The 21,289-nt window shown below is 33.2% G+C and overlaps 1 protein-coding gene across 2 annotated transcripts in view; it reads right to left on the reverse strand.

Annotated features, from left to right (window-relative positions):
* Positions 1 to 9,199: 9,199 nt before the first annotated feature.
* The window catches only part of LOC127880782 (uncharacterized), a 222,334-nt gene continuing 210,244 nt past the window's right edge, over positions 9,200 to 21,289 (reverse strand). Inside the window, exons 1-3 of one of the 2 annotated variants that reach the window (XM_052428185.1) lie at positions 14,088 to 14,178; positions 10,982 to 11,167; positions 9,200 to 9,656 (exon numbers count right to left, since the gene is read on the reverse strand). In XM_052428185.1, coding sequence (XP_052284145.1) covers positions 9,369 to 9,656; positions 10,982 to 11,065 — 372 coding nt within the window. In that variant the 5' untranslated portion in view covers positions 11,066 to 11,167; positions 14,088 to 14,178 and the 3' untranslated portion in view covers positions 9,200 to 9,368. Of the gene's footprint in view, positions 9,657 to 10,981; positions 11,168 to 14,087; positions 14,179 to 21,289 lie in introns of those variants that run through there. The other variant, XM_052428186.1, reaches the window with a different exon arrangement.

The following is a 21,289-nucleotide window of genomic DNA, read 5'->3' on the forward strand; positions in this document are numbered from 1 at the left end:
GTGATAAATGTGTGTTCTACTTGCATTCCCTTGTCAAAACTGTTAAATCATCTATCATTCATTAACCCTTTAAATCTCTGTCTCAGGTCGATATGTTGTTGACTTTTAATTGACATTGCTTTAAAAAGTGCCAGAAAGGCGTGTCTTATGCTTGAATGCTTTGCATTGACCGTTCCAAGGCGGTGACCCCAGCTTTATTCATATTTGTGTTTATGTTGGTTTGTATTGTGCTTTATTGTGCTGTTTTGTACTGTTTGGGCAATCGGTCACTTGCCTTAAATAAAGGACCAACTAATTGTTTTGATGAAAATTCAATACTGCTCCAGCAGCTGGAGTTTCACTTCTTTATATTGATTCAACTTGCAAAGGACATAACCATGATGAAATTGAGGATAGATGATGAATAAATATAAGCATATAACACAAATAAACTGCTAACAATAATAAATAACATGAATTAAGTTTATACTTTGCATACTCTCGCGTTTTCAAAAAATCAGGGGAGACAAAAGGGGATATTGATAATAAATGGTTAAACATTACTGTAACACCGTTTAAAAAACGCGAGAGTCGACAGGCGATATTATTACAGCGATATTTGAACAGTACAAATATCGCGTGTCGCTTCGTGTATCGCACAAACATATCGTGTGTCGCTTTGAGTATCGCACACAATATCGAGTATCGCTTCGTTGTCGTTGACTGTGTCTGAATTAGACGCGATACACGAGGTTCGGATACTATGGCGGTATTTGAATAATAAAATATTTGTATCGCTTCGTATGTCGCGCAAAATATCGTGTGTCGCTTTCGTGTTCGTGTGTCGTCCTTTGCACGCGAGACACGATATTTTGCGCGATACTCAAAGCTACACACGATATTTTGCGCGATACACAAAGCGAACACGATATTTTGCATGATACACAAAGCGACACGCGATATTCACAACGGTATATAGTCTTTTGGGCTACGAACACAAGGGCTATATTTCATGGTACATTCTCGCACGTCGCTGCGAGCGTATCGCGCAAAATATCGTGTATCGCTTCGTGTGTCGCCTTGATGAAAGAAGGCGAGATTATAGATGGCACTATACGGATTCCGTACAAAAAACAGTGTATCAATGCAGAACATTCAACATTCGCACAGTTAAAGTATTTTTAACAAATACGAAAATTCATTTTGGCCTACTGGGGGATATGGTCTAAAACGTTTTATTGGTTGTTGATAAAGGTTAATTAAGGTGAATGCCTTGGTAAGAAAGCTATGCCCAATAAATGGGAATTATGTTAATATATTACCGAAAACATCTTATATCTTATATAAATACAATGCATAAAGTGACAAATGACGAACATAGTAAATTATTGTTATCAAAAAAGATATATCCATTCAATTATTTCACAATGCATATAAACACGATTGATAGTTGTATTTGTGGCAAAAGGAATTGTGCTTTGTTTCGAACGGTAATAAGTTCGTACATTTGCCATATACGGTTTACAACTCGAATAGTCGTATGACAAAAGAATTTTCGAAGGCTTTTTAAGTATTCTTTCCGATCTCTACTTGAATAGTAAAAAAATAGTTAACTATATTGAGTGGAATTGCACAGTACAAGACCCATAGCTCTCTTTTGCATATTCTGCGTTATTTTCGTTTGCTTGATTTGTTTCTTGTGTAGACTATTGCTCTGGAAGAAAGAAACTAATACATATGAAACGTAATTTTACGAAAAGATGGTTTAAAAGCTTTAAAGGAAAAGATAGTGTACAAGCGCCACAGGTCATATTTCATGATTTATGAATGCGTGACCCGTAAATAAATGTTCGTGTGCAAGGCATACAGTTAACTGTGCTTTTATTTATTAAAAAAACTTTGTAAATCTATAGAGGACTAGAAAAGTAAGTGCATATTGCAATAATCACATCCCTTCCGCTAGTCATTTTTTAAAGTAAAAGGTGATAACAAATATTGTCAGTTTCGCATAACGACTTGTGGAATATTAACACAATACATTTGGTGACGATTAAAGTTGGTGAGTTGGTCTTGCTCGTCAAAGCTGTTTTTATTGGTTGAAAGATACATTTGCATTTAAACCTGACAGGTATAAGTAGAGAAGCAACACATGATCAACAATGATTCATTTTCAACTCACAAAAATGGTTACTCAAATACATGGATTTTCTTCAATGTGCTTTTCCAGGAAGTAACAACAACGTTTACAAATAGTTCGAATGATCGCCGCCTTTCTGTACTTATTTCCGGCATTGGAGGCAACGCAAGCGGCTTTGTGCTGCAACCCATAGGGTCAGAAGAAACATCCCCCAGCACCATTGTGTTATAGCTGCACAGGAAAGTGTGTGTACGACATTGTAAGGTTATCTTCATCTTCGGCATTTGTGCAACTTTTTAGTGCTTTGGAGAACGGTTGCTGATAAAAGTTACGGTCTCCAACATATGTAGCAATTGCTTGCCTGGCTTTAAGTGATGCCGTGTTCTTGCTTCTGAACATGATGGTACCGGGGAGTCAATATATGTACGTATGACATGTGCAAGTGAGAATAGACTTGAACAGAGTGGAGTGTATCCTACAATAATAGGAATTTCGTGGTTCGCTGCAAATATGCATATAAGTATGATTGCAGTTGTCCGTTATATGTTATTATACACCCGCTGAAATCCAAACTCATTTTGACAAATAGTCGTTGTAATGACAGCTTCATTGCCATATGGACTGTCTGTCTTGTGTTTTGGATTACTTAACTTTATGCTGGCAAAATATGGTATGGTTGCCAGTCAAACACAGGCGATACACCATTCGTGGTCTGGGCTGCCGTTTATCTCCTACCGGTTTGCATAACGGTGTTTCTGCATCTCCGTAAATGGTTTGTTCTATTGTCAGTATCAAGACACTTCGTGGACAGGCAGTACAAATCACATCTCGCAAGATATCAAAGCTGATTCTGTAATAATAATTTTTCCTGTTATGTTACCTATTCCTAAACTGGTATTTGAGAAAATGACGAAATATAATGTAAGTTTTCCTTCCTTGGAATCTAAGATCCATTTGGAAGGACTCGCATTAATTATCTTCTTCATTTAATAGCGGCATAAATCCAGTTTTGTATGCTTTTCTTAGTCTTCGATACAGACAAAGTATCCGAAGGGCATGTGATCGGTTTGGAGAGATTACGTCATCAAAGTTTGGGGCTTTATTAAAGTCAAGCAAATACTCAAATTTTTATGTGGATGGAAGCCCAAGTTTAGTCGGTCAGAAAACAGAAGTGAGTCAATTGAAGAAAAAAGAAACATTCACGACAGTAACAATTCCATCGAAAGATTCAACGAAAGCCAATTGTAACAACGCGAAGTGCAAGTTAAAGATTAATTATGATTTGCAAGTGTAACTCTTTTAGTTTTTTTTTATGTTTTTCTCATAAAAATTGTGTTTAAGCAAATGGTCATATGTTCAGTGTTTGGCAAATAAAACTCACAAAAGTGTTTCCAACGTTGAAGCGGCGAGCATTCGTGCCAACTATTACAGCGAATGCGATTGAATCTGTGAGATGATTGAATATGCCGTATTTGAAACGATATGGTAGATATCCCAGATAAGAAAATGTGTTCAAATAGTGTTTTGCAACACTTTCTGTAATCATAAGTTGTGTGATAGAAGAGACTCATTGTCGGATTAGTTTGCTACTTAGAAAATACTAGTATGCCTTTAATAATATTATTTTTGTTAAAATGTAGTTGTGTATAAAGCATAAGTTGTTTGTTAAGGATACAATTTTGCTGTTATTGTCTGTGGGTACGTATATTAAAGACTACCTGTTTCATTTCATTTTTATAATATTATACTATTGTGTCATATGTTGTTGTCCTCATGTATAATACTTATATAAACTGATTGTTAATTATTGATTTATTGCATTTTTGTGCACATATGTTGTTATTTACAATAAACGTAAACACAAATACTGAATGCAACGATGTGAGAATATATATACACCAATTTTTTGCAAATGTTGGTACAATGAATCACAATAAAGTTGTTAACGAAGTATTGAACGGACATTATGCATGGTAGAAATCAGGTCGTAATATATACCTTTCAACTAATTATCAAAGTCCGTATTATTAATCACGTAATGTAAACAACAGCTTGAAATTAACACAGATATTTATTACATATTGCAATACCGATACTGTGACTAAGTACATAACGTATGATTTGCATCGTACTTAAAAATACAAGTGTAAACCGGTTAAATAGTTAACCTTGAAATACAAAATGTCTCGAAATATTGAGCAGAAAGCATTTTTTGCTTTTTTAATCGCCCTAGAACCGTAGAAAATCGACTGGTTAAGCTGGTATCATTCTTAGTTTATACGCACATCTAATTTGCAAGTCCTTCCTTAATCAAACCAAGTGTAGTTCCGCACGATGTAAGTGCTATCGATCCGACCATGGATGCTTGTTTGAATGCGCATGTGAAGTGAACGACTGTTTAAACCCTAGATAATTATTGTTAACGATAAAAGATAAGGAGATACATATACTGCCGTAGTAATTCGATTTTGAAGCAAAACAGTGAATTTATGTAATGCATGTTAAATAAATTATCACACAATACCGACATTATCTTCAGCATGATGATAAAGTAGGTCATAATAGTGCATTGAAGTCAGATGAACATTTGTGTTATATTGTAAATGGTACTTCAAGATTTTGAAATATATAACTAAATAGATCACTGTTTTTGTTAAAATAATTTCAGTTTTACATTATTCAAATCTATAACAGTTAATACTAATTAGGTGGAGTAAAAATAACTTATCTTGCATGAATATGACATTAAAGAACGTACAGTATTATGAACTTCATTGAGTATACTATTTCAGCTGGAATATTTTATTTAAAATAGTATTTTGCATTATATGGATATAAAACAATATATATATATATGTAACAGTTAACATGTGTGATCTACGTTACAGTCTATATATATATATATATATATATATATATATATATATATATATATATATATATATATATATATATATATATATATATATATATATATATATATATATATATATATAGACTGTAACGTAGATCACACATGTTAACTTTTAACTATACTTTCATTGTTTTAAGTCTCGTAATTGTATTGATAGGATAATGCAGAAATAATTTTGGTTCTTTTTATAAACAATTGTTTTATTATAAAACGCAATCGGTATTAAAAGTCTAAAAATGATTATTGTTTTCTTTTACTTAAGGTAAACGTAATTTACAAAATTAGGAACATTCACTTAAGAAACACTTCAGAAATACTCTGTTCATCATCAAAGTATCCATCTTTCATTGAAAAGTTACTTACCAATATATAATACATGGATCTTTGGTTGGTTTCAACATACCATGCAATTAACGTTCCGGACGGGTTATAAAAGTGCACTTGATGACCTTTGACCTACTTATGAAAAGCAAAAATCAGTTAAAGAATGAGATAACACTTCAAATATCAAATATAAGTCAGTTCAGGAGTAAAATCAGTAATAGAATCTGATATTTCACAATTTTGGCAATGTTACCTCAATTTTTAAAGCAAAATGCACTCATTGACCCTTTTGACCTAATTACAGGGTCGTCAAGCATCCCAAAGGATGACACCCCCTCCAGAATGTGTTAACAATGTATTTACAATCATTATAACATAAAAGGAAGCCATGCCTAAGAAATGCCATCAGACGTCAGATTTCAGGAAATTTAAGGCCAACTATAATGGGATAACACTTATAAAAACTACGCTTTAATGCAACATGGCTTAAGGTTTTATTTTATAAAATATAGCATTAACGTTTTCAGCATTTCCCAATCATGTACTTCTTAAAATGTTTAGCTTCGAATGAAAATAACCGGCAATCATAATGTTGGAATTATGCGATTTTCCTTTTTTTTCATGTTTTGAATATATTAAAAGAAAATATATCATATATATGTACTTTTAAATACTGATATTATTTGTAAAGTAATAAACCTCAACTATTGCGTCATTAATTTATAAACGAATAAAAACCAACGTCGATACAAATCGCACTTAGTATTTCGTCAATTTGCAATTTATGTGGGACAAGTAGTGCGGCATTGAATACTTACGCTTTATATGCATTCATCAGGAAATAAACAACAGATCACATGGCATGACATTTACATCAGTGTAATTATTTGTGAGTGCGTGTGTGTGTGTGTGTGTGTGTGTGTGTGTGTTTGGAGAGGGTCAAGAGTTTTGTCATGTGTCTACTTACGGAAATTGGTCACATACCTTTCCAGAAGGCACTTGTTTGGATCTTCCTGGATATCATGTTCAGATAACTGGCATTTCAGTGTCTTTATATTTGTTTGTAAAGACATGTTGGGTTTGCGATTATGATTCAGACGGAAATCACACCTACAATTCCTTGTTTATTTGTCAGTCGCACCTACGCACAAACTGTCAAACTGACCTGGATATTTATTATTCTGTTAATGACGTCAATCACAGCTATTAATATGCGTTTTGTATAAGTGGCACCAACGTCCAAACTGTCATGCAAAGGTGTGATGGGCTGAACGTCAGCGCCCTGTCATGTTGTATAAACCATAGTTTTTATTTCTAATTTGCACCAAAGCGAAAAGAAATATATTCACCCGAACAGCAGCAATTGGTAATTGTTATTATAATCAAAGTTAATTTCTCAGTTTTACCTTAGCCCAAACTGCCATAGAAATGTGTGATGGCCAGGTAATGTTTTGTCATTAAGCTATGGCTAGGTTGATGAAGTTAATGGAAGTCCTGCTCTAATTCCGACAAACATATATACGACATGGGACTGCTGTTTTGTCTGTGAAAAATCAAAGCCTCTAGCCTTGAGTGCCTTTATCATATAGGGGAATTTAAAACATAAAGCATGATGATCTTCACTTGAATTATTGTGTTTAAAAACCCTGTAAATTATGCAAAACCGTCTCTGAAACGTTATTGGTTTAGTAAACATTAAGTCATCAAAACTTCTATGTCTACCAATTATTTGCGTAAAGCGTTTCTTCGATACAAAACAAAGATCTCATTTTTGAGGACCGAATTAACTTCTTGATACATTACACGATAGGACAGATTTGTGTTGATTGCATACACTGTTAAATCATTAATATTCGTCGGAATGAAATTTCGTATTTTGTGGTTTCGTGGACACGTACATTCATTGATTTCAGATTTGGAAAATGAATTGCGGTGCGATGTACGTGTATTAAATTCGTGTTCCATTAATATATATGAGTGTAAAAATGCTTACAAATCAACGAAATGTAGCAAGTGTCAACGTTTGTCAGCTGTTATAGTTGTTTTTGATAAAAGCGCAGGAATTCGGTATTGTTAATGCAAACACATTAAACACACAAACATATTCAGTAACAAACGATCACCAAAAATACTCTTTTTTCACAGACACGTGCTTCGACAAAATAAATCATAATATATCATTTTACTTAAAAGAACAAAGTAAATAAATATCATCACCCAAAAGCAGACTGTACCAATTCATATTTATATTAAAATTATACTGGGTTTTCTTCTAACGTGTGTGCTTATAAATATGTATTTGAACGTGTACTCAAAACTGCATCGGGAAAACATAATACTTTTATGTAACAATTAATGCCATACTCAGTTCAAATACATTTGAGAATAATTGTGTATATACGGCAGAGATTGTTCCGATAAATATTTTACCTAAATATATGATATTATGAATAATGTTTTCAAAATATTGCAACTACACTGCAAAGTGGACAGTGTGCTATTTTCGTCAGAATTTGTACATGCTTTTATTCGCCCGTTTAAGAAAACGAAACATAGGGGGGGGGGGGGGGGGTAAAGATGATTAGTAAACGGGAACTATGCGGCTGTTGTGACACCAGCGTTAATAATTTACTAGAGTATTTAAATAAATTATCTTTGTCATATAATTCTAGTTGACAGAAACAAAAAATGCATTCGAGATTCTAGAGTTTCATAATTACTATGCATTTATCACATCTGAGTGTCGTTGTAATGAGTGTACATCTATGGCATATGATATTGAAAAATACAAAGATAACAGTTCAATTTAAGAAATTGAAACACAATTGGTAATTTTATTCCAGAGTGTTTAGATAAATACTGTCTGTGCGTCTAAAACGATTGAAAATTAAGACTGTATGTATATCAGCTATTGTTAAGAGCTGACAGACAATTTGTCTAGATGACATTCAAAGATAGGCATAGGCAGACATTTGAGGACATAACAACACATACTACTTTGAATAAAACGTGTGTGCAAAGTTTAAATTTTGTAGCTTATTATATTATTTCGTGTTATTTCAGACATTGGATGCATGAGCTTTTTTCGAGGCATCCAGAACGAACTCAAAGATGTTTTTAATTAACATTGTCTTCGTGAAAGGGGGTTGTTGTAGTTTGTTTTAATTTGACAACATACACAACATAGCATATACTTTGTGAAAAATTATATAAAAGCAAAGAATAACCAGCCTTGTTTGTTATTTTATTTGATTTAACGTAGCATGTATTTGAATTAAAACTGCTGAATTCCTGCTTGTATCAAAACAACTGTAAGAGCTGACAAACTTTCACATTGGCTAAATTTCGTTAATTTGTTAGCTCTTTTCAATAATTTATTTTAATGAAGCCATCACCAACAAAATTCAAAATAATACAAATATGTTGATTAAAAAGGGTGTTTTTATGAGTTTTACACGACCGATTAAACCGATACAAATCTTTCTTTTACAGCCACATATTTGTGATTAGAACATTATTTATGACGGAGTTTTACACACTTCTTTTTTTCTCTTCGTTTTTTTTATAATAAAACAATATTAAAAATTATAGTAACAGCATTATTTAAACAACCACTGCATACAAAATCAAATTTTACAAAATGCGATCTTTTGCCGGCCATAGTGCAAATTTTCTGATAATAATTTCAACCGTTTGAATGAATATCGTACTTTCTGATATAATAACAGCCAACAAAAACGAATTACTTCTACAACTCACACAATAAAGAACGACATATAAGGTATGATGTATTGATATATTAATTAACGTACAATCTTTTACAAAGAATGTACAATTCCGACAATTTGACACCGAAAATGTCCGATTTTAATTTATTAATTTGAATAAACTCATTTTGTTCACACTGAATATTTGAAGCAACATGCATATAGTAGATATAGAAACATGCGCTTTTTGTTTAAGTCCAAGTATTAAAGTAAAGTAAACTTGTTTTTTTCATGCGCGCTCATCAAATTAATTCGGCTTACAGATGATGAACTCGTGAATGTGGTCGTAGAAATAGGACCACCATCTTCTCAGCGATTTGGCTTTGACTGGAAGGGCACAAGGCGAGGCGTTGACGTTGAACTTAATATCAAGGTCGTTCAAGCCAGGGGCGAACCAGCCAGACCATCCTCCGGCAAACCACTGGATTCTGTAAGCGATGATGCGACCTCCCTCAATGACTTGGTCCGCCATGTTTAAACCAGCATGCCAGCGACAATCATATCTCGCAGAACGGTTAATCAGCGTGCATTTAGGCTGCATAATAATATATGTACATTTGTAAGTGCACAAACGATAATTAAGACTGTATGTATATCATGTACTTCCCTTACATTACAAGATATGTTTTAAATAAATACATGATTTTCTTCAAGAGTTGTAAGAGCAAGAAAATAGTCACGAATATAAACATATATTTACCATGACGAGCGACATCAATATTATAATATTCACCGAAAGTTGCTTTGTTATTTGATCGTAAGCTTAAGAAAACGAAATGAATGTATATATTTCTGAGTAGCCTTAACATTACGCGTTTGTATATTATGACTTCGATTAAAGGACATACAGACCCCTTCTTTTTCATAAGTATGGTGCGGAAACATGTCATAGGTTCTGCGTCATCTAGCAACAGTATTGTCTTGTTATTATTTATTATGTAGGCCATTTGTAAATCCGTCTTTTTGTGAATATTCATTTGACATTTGTAAATACATGTAAATACGTATGTTAAGGGACGGCTAATTGTTCAACAACGATATAAATTTTAATATCATAGTAGATGGCCATTCAATAGTCTTACTCACTATTTTAGTTATCTTAAATTGTAAGCGAAAGAACAGAAGGTTATTTGATATTTTTAATGTATTTGATAATGTCATTGCTGAAACAAGCAATCGTATTTATTAAAAACAAGCCATGGCAACCCAAACAAATAAATAAAGCATTGAGAAAAGCAACTGTAATTTTGATCATCACTCTCTTTAATATTCTAACAATAAAATGACATAAACTGTAGAAAAACAGATCAGGAGAAAAAAATGTCAATGTAAGTACAATAAATAACAACTGCTTAAAATTACATAAACCAAATGGTGGTAATTATTTTCATTCCGACTGTAAATTTTTGTTCACTAGACAATTTTAACAGCACACACCTTGAGGAAATAGTTGAACTGGAAAATCTTCACACTTGGATTGTTGTTAAGTGTTTATAGTTTAGTTTAATAAAATATAAATCATAAGTTTGATGCGGTTTCAGCATCAGCTGATGCCTAAATAGAAGGATGATCAATAAAACGCTACAGATCATGCAAAAAGATCAAATTATGCACAGTCTTATATTATACTATATTATTACTAGCGATTTGCTATTACAACACAGAACTCCAAACACTATTGTATCATTCTAAAGAGCTAAATCATGTTCAAGTATAGCTTTTGTCTATTCCTAACATATTTGTAATTTATTTCCAGGCAAATATGTAATAAACTGATCGCTTCAATTCCGTTGGATGAAACGTGAAAATGCAACTAAACACTAAGTCAAATCTTACTAATATCACTGAAATAAAATCTACCTGAGAGGTCGAGTCGTAAATCACGACATCCTGTCCCACAGCGATGGCCACGCAAGCAACAATTAACACAACCAGAACCTTCATGTTGATGTTGATCCTCAGCGAAGAATACGTCCCAATAAAGACGGGTGTCAGTTATATACACACTTCCATAACATCAGGCGACTCCCGTAATATGTATTTTTGCTAAAACAGGACTTGAATAATTTGGCAATTTTCCATAACATCACGCGACACTCGTTATAAGTATTTTCGCTAAAACAGGACATGAATCATTCGCAATTAATTTATTAAAAACTTTTACCTTGATCAATGAATAAAAAAAATCTAATATTTTGAAATTCAGGATGCGTCAGAGAGAATATGTACAAAAATAACATAACAAGTTACCAATGTATGTAAGCAGCTATTCAAAAAATCTTTTGCCAAGTTTTGCTTAGTTGAACAATCAACCAATGGATGTGCATTCATTGAGATGGTCAATCGCCCATTAAGATTGCAAAAGAATGTGCAAAACATTTAAAGCATATCCAATCACTTAAATCCGGTATCTAGTACAGACATCAAACAAATTTAACAAGCAAAACCAAAATATTTATATACGCCCTTTTGTTGGTTCAAAGCCATCATCTCTTACACTAATGATTTCAGATATATATATATATATATATTATCACAAACGCATTAAATATGCGAGTTTTTGCTTTGAAACTTCTCCATAGGTAGTAAAACCCCGAAAAGTGAATGCATATGAAATACATAACCTTCACGAATCGAAAACAAACATCAAAGTCAACTAAATTAGCAAGCGCAACCGCATCAACACGTAAACAAAAAGGTAGAATAGAAAGGGAAAGAAGAACAAGAAAAAGAAAGAAACAACTACAAGGCATTACCAATAATAAAACTAACATACTAACATGTACAAGAAGAAGATAAATTTCAACATCAAATCAAACAACATCAATACAAACCACTACGTTACAACATTGTTGACAGGAAAAAAAGAGAAACAAATATCTAAATTGAAGGTATAGTAATAGTGGGATAAAAGTGGGAATGATCCGATAGGCACAAAATGGCAAGATGATACGAAATTTCACAGTCTGCTCAGAACAAACCGTGACCGATAAATATGTGACGCATTTATCGGACAGGGTGTCTCCAGATCTCGCTTAAATTCGCTTAATATCACTAGGGTTACATGAAACGGAAGCATATTTGCTCAAACAGCTAGTTATAAGGAACAATCTACATGGCTGTCTTTTATACCTCTGAACCACGAATAATTCATAATCCCCAAAAACCAGTTTCACGTTGATGCGATCTACAAATGATAATACTGCAGAGAAACATGATTCTCTGAAATGTAGGCGGGGTCAACAGTGTGTCATTGGTCAGAGACATGGCCGGGGTTAATGGGTGATATTGTTCAGGGGTAAAATAACACTTAAACATATTGTCATAATAAATCACTATACAGGGGAAGAAAGACAAGGCCATACGCTTTCAAACGAACACTTTTAAATACAAAATACATACTAATATTTACCTTGGAAATAGGACGCGAGTTCTTGCCAAAGTGTTTTTGTTGTTGTTGATAAAGAATACATACGAAAACATATGAGCGACAAGAAACCACTGCAAGGTTATGACTATCCATGTGGATGTTCTTATAGCTTGCCTTCATATATCTGTAATTTGATAAAATATATCATTTAAACTGTATTTTACAAATTGTTATCGCCGTTGGTGCTTAATATCAAGCTAACGGCATGCTTAAGCCTGTTTAAACTTGTATGTTGACGTGTTGGCTGGTTCCACTTTGTTGACGTGTTCGACACTAAATGCATAGTCTCATACCAACCAATAGAGTCATGATATCAATAGATGTTTATATCACACACACTAGTTTGGGATATAACAAATGATGTTTAGATATCAAGAAATTGATTTCTCTCAATCTATTACTCGTCGTTTTTTTATGTTATTTCCATGTATTGAATTGTTGCAAACACAATTCCCGATTATAAAAACGCGTTTAGCAGTAAAATTAAGAAATAATATTTTTCTATCATGGTTTGTTGTCGAATAACCCACAGTAAGGAGTATAGATGCGTAGGTATTAAATCACGAGTGCGAAGCACGAGTGATTTGATAACACGCATCTATACAACTTACTGTGGGTTTTTCGACAACAAACCATCATACAAAAATATTATTTCGATTCTAACACGATTCTGATTGATTTGGTTCAAGCTTTAGGACGTGAACTATATTTTTCAATACTCCGCCCTTCTAAGTACTAAGTTCACTATTTAGTGACGTCATTGAATTGTACAAACATATGACGTCATTTTCATTCATTAATATTTTGCAAATGACGTCACTTTCATTGAAAACAACAATCGTAGAAACTTAATGACGTCACGTTTATTGATGCTACTGAAAAGCTGACATGCTATAAATGTTTTCTGAATTACGTTTCCTAACAAATAACATTCTTTGTAGACGTGGTTATGCCACTTATCACCAAATATGCAATTTATTGTTTCATTACATTTATATACATGCTACATTTATTACATTTCTTTTAGAGCGGGTTTTAGCACGTGCATTTTACTGCAATATTTTCTTTATTTATTCGGAACTATTTTCGAAACATTAAGCTCCGCCCATAAGTTATTGCAGAATAACCCACACTTGATTTCCTTCTTTGTGTATAGAAAACAAGTCGCATGCCGTGTTAGAATACCCATTAATTATGGTTCGATATGAATGTCTTCATATAGCACGCTTCTTACCCGACACCAACAGAAATGGCGTTTTTGCAGGAGTAGTGATAATATATAACAGCGATTAAATCATATGGTTAGACAATCAATTATATGTTTTTTCGTGTAATTTTGAAATCACCGAGAAACATATTAAAGTTAACACATTTAAATTACACTCCTAAAAAGAAACAATGAACAAAATACCCTCTGGTGTATACATGTCCGCACAGACTAATAAGGGACGACACTTTCCTCTTTTATTGTTTTTTTGTTCGTTTATGGGAAGTATATTCTCATTGAGAATCTAGTTTAATCACAAAGCGACGTACCTGATTATTCTGTGTGGACTTTAAAGGCTAATCGGAGACGACTCTTTACGCACATGCAATACATTCCAGTTTCCAATAGGTTTGAATTGAGTTTATCCCATTAAATGTATGTTTGCATCAATTTCGCTTCTACTATCGTATGATGGCCATTTCGAACCTTTCAAGACCTATTTCGACGTATGACGTAACCGCAAGGGATTCTCACAGCTTAGTTGTTTTTGCTGTATACTATATTGAGATGTGATATGTATTTGATATAAAATGTATTTCAACACAGTTTATGTAACAGTTTATTTATGTTTATTGAATGCGTTATTCCTATTACGTAACAGTTCTACTGAACTTTATATTTATCATGTCATGCATAATAATCAAGTAAGAACTTATCGCACAGAAAATGCTGTCCCTACTGCACAGACTTAGTCATCCATAATAAAATCATTATATATTTACTTCGGCACATGCAGGTGGGGGGGGGGGGGGCGGGCATGGCTATGGTATGCATATTGTGTACCTAAAACATTGGCCGCTATCTGAGAAATATTACAATTAAGAGAGATAATTTCACTAACAAAAGTGCTAAGATAATATCACTAACAAAAGTGCCATAAACGTCATGAAATATACTTATTTAAAAACGAATGTATGGTTGTCTAATTTGATTTCAGTCGAGTCTCGCAAGGCGTATTAAAAAACGAGACTTGCCGAACCTTTTCACACGTCAAATCGGACAAGTCTGAACTCACTTGGTATTGAAGTCACCAACCATATTTTGTTTGTATACAAATATTTTGTCCTTCAAAACAATGTTAAAAACTATACCATTATTAAGTTAAACGAAACAAACAGCAAAGATTTAGCGATGTACAATACTGAACTACAAGCACATAACACGGTCACGTGACGTCAACATGGATCGATATGTATTGCACATTATGCACACGAAATAGTTCGAGATAACATCATGACTGATAACATTTTAAAACACATTAAATTAATTGAGCAAAAACTCGAAGCGAGAAACATAGCTTAACAACATAATGACGTCCTTTAATATATTAACACAAGCAGACGGCAAACTGCGGTCAACATGAACGGTTGCGTTCAAAAGAATGAAATGTTACCCTAAAAACAAAACAAAATATACAATCATACGGATTACATGTATTAATCATTACAGCTATGAGAATTCTTACAAAGCGAGTCCATGAATGACATTCTGTACACCATGAAATTATTCCATATTTAAATAATGACGAATAATCATGCAAAGTTGGATAATCAACAGGGGAGGGAATACATTAATGCATTTTGCATTTTCAATTTTTGTCGCGTTTGTAATGTGGATTGGCAAAAGTTTTTGGAAATAACATGACATTTTATACAATTAAATTATTAGTTTATAATTGTTCATGACATATTTTCTTTCTTTTGTAAAATAAAATGTGAAAATCAAATACTGACAGTTTCGCATAACGACTTGTGGAATATGAACACAATACGTTTGGTGACGATTAAAGTTGGTGAGTTGATGTGGATCGTCAAAGCTGTTTTTATTGGTTGAAAGATACATGCATTCAAACCTTACAGGTCTAAGTAGAGAAGAAACATATGATCATCAATGATTTATTTTCAACTCACAAAAATGGTCACTCAAATACATGGATTTTCTTCAAATGTGCCTTTCCAGGAAGTAACAACAACGTTTACAAATAGATAGAATGATCGCCGCCTTTCTGTACTTATTTCCGGCACTAGAGGCAACGGAAGCGGCCTTGTCCTGCAACCCATACGGTCCGAGGAAACATCCCCCGGACCGATGTGTTATACCTGCACAGGAAAATGTGTGTACGACATTGTGAGGTTTATCTTCATCTTCGGCATTTGTGCAAACTTGTTAGTGCTTTGGAGAACGGTTGCTGATAAAAAGTTACGGTCTCCAACATTTGTAGCAATTGCTTGCCTGGCTTTAAGTGATGACGTGTTCTTGCTTCTGAACATGATTGGTACCGGGGAGTCAATATATGTACGTATGACATGTGCACGTCCGAATAGACTTGAAGAGAGTGGAGTGTATCCTACAATAATAGGAATTTCGTGGTTCGCTGCAAATATGCATATAAGTATGATTGCAGTTGTCCGTTATATGTTATTATTACACCCGCTAAAATCAAAACTCATCTTGACTAAGAGTCGTGTAATGACAGCTTCATTTGGCATATGGGCTGTCGGTTGTGTGTTTTGGATTCCATACTTGATGCTGGCAAAATATGGTATGGTTGCCAGTCAAGCCACAAGCGATACACCATTCGTCGTCTGGGCTGCCGTTTATCTCCTTCCGGTTCGCATAACGGTGTTTCTGCATCTCCGTAAATGATTTGTTCTATTGTCAGTATCAAAGACACTTCATGGACAGTCAGTACAAAACACATCTCGTGCTGATTCTTGTAATAATAATTTTCCCTGTTATGTTACCTATTCCTATACTGGTATTTGAGAATATGACGAAATATAATGTAAGTTTTCCTTCCTTGGAATCTAAGATCAATTTGGAAGGACTAGCATGATTGAGTCCGCCGTATTTGAAAACGATATGGTAGATATCCCAGGTAAGACAATGTGTTCAAATAGTGATTTGCAACACCTTCCGTAAATCATAAGTTGTTTGATAGAAGAGACTTATTGTCGGATTAGTTTGCTACTTAGAAAATACTAGTATGACTTTAATAATATTATTCTTGTTAAACTATAACTGTGTATAAAGCATAAGTTGTTTGTTAAGGATACAATTGTGCTGTTATTGTCTGTGGTTACGTATTTTAAAGACTACCTGTTTCAGTACAATTATATAATAGTATACTATTGTTCCATGTGTTGTTGTTCTCATGTATAATACTTATATGTTGTTATTTACAATAAACGTAAACACAAATACTGAATGCAACGATAAGCTAATATATAAACACACATTTTTTGCAAATGGTGGTTCAATTTATCACAATATTAGTTGTTAACGAAGTATTGAACGGACATTATGCATGGTAGAAATCAGGTCGTAATGTATACCTTTGAAGTAATTATCAAAGTCCTTATTAGTAATCACGTTATGTAAACAACAGCTTGAAATTAACTTGACACATATCTTTATTACTCTTGAACATATTTCAATACCGATACTGTGACTAAGTACATAACGTATGATTTGCATCGAACTTAAAAATACAAAAGGAAACCGGTTAAATAGTTAACGCTGAAATACAAATTGTCGAAAAATATTGAACAGAAAGCACAATTTTGTTTGCTTCCTTAATCGCCTTAGAACCGTAAAAAATCGACTGTTTAAGCTGGTTCCATTCTTAGTTTATACGTGCATCTGATATACACGTCCTTCCTTAATTGAACAATTAATGTTCAAAATTTTACTTCAGCGTTTGCAGATTGATTTGATCAGTTGCATTTTAAAACATGTTTTAAAACAGGATGGTAATTAATCATTTCGAAAAATAATTTCATTCGCTGTCGAAGAATTCATCACAAATTGTTTTTATGAATATAACTGGTAAGTCAGCGTATATTGAGTAGAATAAAACATGACGGTCCAAACTGTGAAATCTGAAAAAAGCGCATGTTAAGTATATTCTATTTAGATTTAGAAGATACGTTGTTTACAGTGCGTTAAACAACATCTGATAAAACTTAGTGTGTCATATATAAGGAGCAAATGTTAAAGCCCGAAACAACCTTAAAATTTGCAAGTTTTCAGACGAGTTTAAGTTTTGTCAAATAAATTACTCCGACGTTAATGTATACGTTTCATTGCGATCATAGCTAAACCGGATATTACAGCCACACGCCTTATCTATTAATTTGATAATAAAAGTCGCACACTATATTTTTGTTGAATTTGTGACCACGATTTAAAGTGTTTTTCGTCGTTCATATTATTATAATAAGTGTTTTACAATATATAAATATCGCAGCTCATTCATGAAGGTGGACGTATATTTACTTACATTTCACTTATCAAGATTCGTGAAATTAAAGCGCTAATAAAATAAATAGTTTACTTCTTATTGTGAATTATTAATCAAAATAATAACTTACTAATAACAGGCTAACCAATTCGCAACGCTATTAACTATTTCGTTTAAAAAGGTGTTTAGACATCAGTTTATTACTAGTGTGTTAACATGTCGATCACTAGCTGACAAAATGGACGAAAGTGTTTATTACCAATATGATTAAATGGCGCCCTGTGTTTACAACGCCCAGTGTTTGATTGCATTGGCTGCAGTGTGGTAAACTAATTATATATATAACATTAATAAGCATGTACATTTATGAGTAAAATTTTATCGAAAATGATATAAGTATTTACTCAAACAAAATAACAAATCTATTTAAGGGTCTTAATACAAACTTTAGTCATTGTATTTTTCATGAGAGCGTTTTCACTTTTAAAAACATATTTTTAGAATGACAGACTGTGTTAATATGAATAATATGGTAAAAATTAATACACATGTATTGAACAGTTTAACACCTTAATTAAAATAAAGCGCTTGTGTTAACAAGAGGACACCTTTTGTCTTTGTTTGCTCTCTAGAATACTGTATTCGATAGTTTGTGAGGTTATTTTAAAAAAGATATGTAAATAGGCTATCGTGCGTGGCTTTGTTCGATTTATTGAAACTAACGTATTAGATAACCACAAAACGACGTTACGCGCCAAATACTACATCTGTTTGACAGAAATGTAGTTATAAAATGTAAATGAATCATGTGACCACTTGTGTGTCACCACTTCTGACCCCAAAAACATGGTTAGACAAACTTTGCAGAGCATCACAACACGTTGGTACAGAGCATAAATCAATCCATGTGCTAAGTTTCGATAAGATTTTAAGTTAAAAGCCACAAAACACCAGAACCAATGCCACCTTAGAGCCATTCACGCCCTTTGGCACACATAAACACCCAGTCCTCATGTAAGCTGAACCAAAGTCCTAAAGAATAAAGAAGAAATCCTTCTTTACAAACTATATACTCAGATAAACAAACAATATGGTAAAGTGCTTTCTTCAAACAAAATATCGACCGTTTTCTTGCAAACAGTTTTCAAAATATAAGAAGAAACTATAGGTTTTATGCTATAATGTATCATGTTTTAAATCATATAATGTCCAGAGGATGAAACTGATTACGCCACTTATGAACAGTCATATTGGAGACGCTGACCCTATATGTATAAGTGTTAGTTTACTCCAGAAAACTAACTCCAAAAATTTCCATAATTAAGACGTTTCTGACCGAAAACATTATGTTATGCTTCTCTGCTATGCAAAATAATTGGTAAGTAAAGCAAACGTGGCACTATGTTTTGTAAGAATGTCTTGAAAAAGGAAAACAAAAAAATCGATCTTAATCACAGGTTTAACAAGCGATAATGAATAAGGGATGAATTGTACAGTTTTGAGGAGGAAACACGCAATAATATATGTTAGTAACATAGATGAAATATGAACTGAACCAAAAAGGAAGGTTTCAGAACTGACGAAAGATCTATCTGTAGATATTCATAAAAATCCGATATACACATTAGGTATTCAATGTGTTTTAAATGCTAAAAAAATAGGTAGTGACAAATAGGTGTTTCCCATTTATCAACTGTATAGTATTCCGCTTATTACGACCAGCAGACATGCGATCATTTAAGTCTTGTTCTGAGAAAACTGGGCTTAATGCTTGTACGTAAAGTGCCGTCCCAGATTAGCCTGTGCAGTCCTCACGGGTATTTACACACGGTAAGCCCCTTTATATTTATAATTGTTTTGAATGAATACGCCGTTTCGGCTCTCCGGTGTTTGTGCTTCCCTCGGTTTTTTGTTTCAAGATCGTAGACGTCGGGATAAAAAAGTTATTGAAGGAAAACCGTCCACAAATCTGTTGTTTTCTTACGTGACGTTCGAGAAATGGGATGTTCAAATATCATTTTCTCTTATATTACTCTGTATTGACGCACGTGTACGGTAAAATATAACTAAACTCACGATTATTTCATTTTCTCGACGCCGTTTTTTCTCTGATATTTAATTTATTGCCAAAAACTATTGTTTTGATCCCTCTTTTTGGAACTTTACTTCCTTTAAGCACAGTTTGGGACATGACCTCCAAATGACCAACACAGCTCATACCCATGTAAGAAGGTAATACACGAACTTTCTGTCGTGAATGAATTTACCATTGATATGAATGTTTTAAAGAAAGTTTCCTCTGTTTAAATGTATACCTCTTTCATACTTTTCAAAGATACGAAACCTCAAGCCACATAATATATTATATGATTATTGTTTAACATGGAAACTGAAGGTAAATGTTGCTAAAACAAAAGTTATGATATTTAAAAAAGGCGGTTCTATTCCAAATGACATTGCTTTTTATTATAATGGCGAACCAATTGAAATAGTTAAAAAATTCTGTTATGTAGGAGTGGTTTTTATTACAGGGGGTTCGCTTAGTACCGCACAAAGTACTTTGGCCGGACAGGCATAGAAAGCAATTTTTACTTTGAATAAATACTTGTATAAATTTACTTATATACCGCCAAAACACAAGTTGGAACTTTTCGATAAGCTTGTATCGCCAATTTTGAATTATTGTTGTAAAATATGTTGTTTTGCGAATGACTTATCAATTGAGACATTACATATGAGATTTAGCAAAAAAATGCTTGGTGTGAAGAAAACTACTCAGAACGATTTTATATATGGCGAATTAGGCAGAGTATCTTTTAAAACTATGCATATGAATAAGGCTATTACATATTGGTTACGAATTCTTCAAACGAAAGAAAATAAGTATATTCTTCTTGTGTATAATTTATTAAAGAATGATTTAGAATATTGTTCCAATAAAACAAATCGGTGCTCCTTATTGAAGAACTTATTACGTTCGCTTGGTTTTGTTGATGCCTGGACTTTTCAAGGTGTAGGTAATAATGACATGTTTCTTATATTGTTAAGCAGAGATTAAATGGCCAATTTATACAGAACTGGTTCGCCAGATTAACTCAGTCTAGTAGAGCTTTATTCTACAACACAATTTCATCTTTTAAATTTCAACCATATCTCGAATGTTTTAATATAAGTAAGTTTTGTCAATCGTTTTCTCGTTTTCGAGTCTCATCGCATAGATTGCATATT

This window comes from Dreissena polymorpha, chromosome 5 (genome assembly GCF_020536995.1).
Source record: "Dreissena polymorpha isolate Duluth1 chromosome 5, UMN_Dpol_1.0, whole genome shotgun sequence".
Classification (NCBI taxonomy): domain Eukaryota; kingdom Metazoa; phylum Mollusca; class Bivalvia; order Myida; family Dreissenidae; genus Dreissena; species Dreissena polymorpha.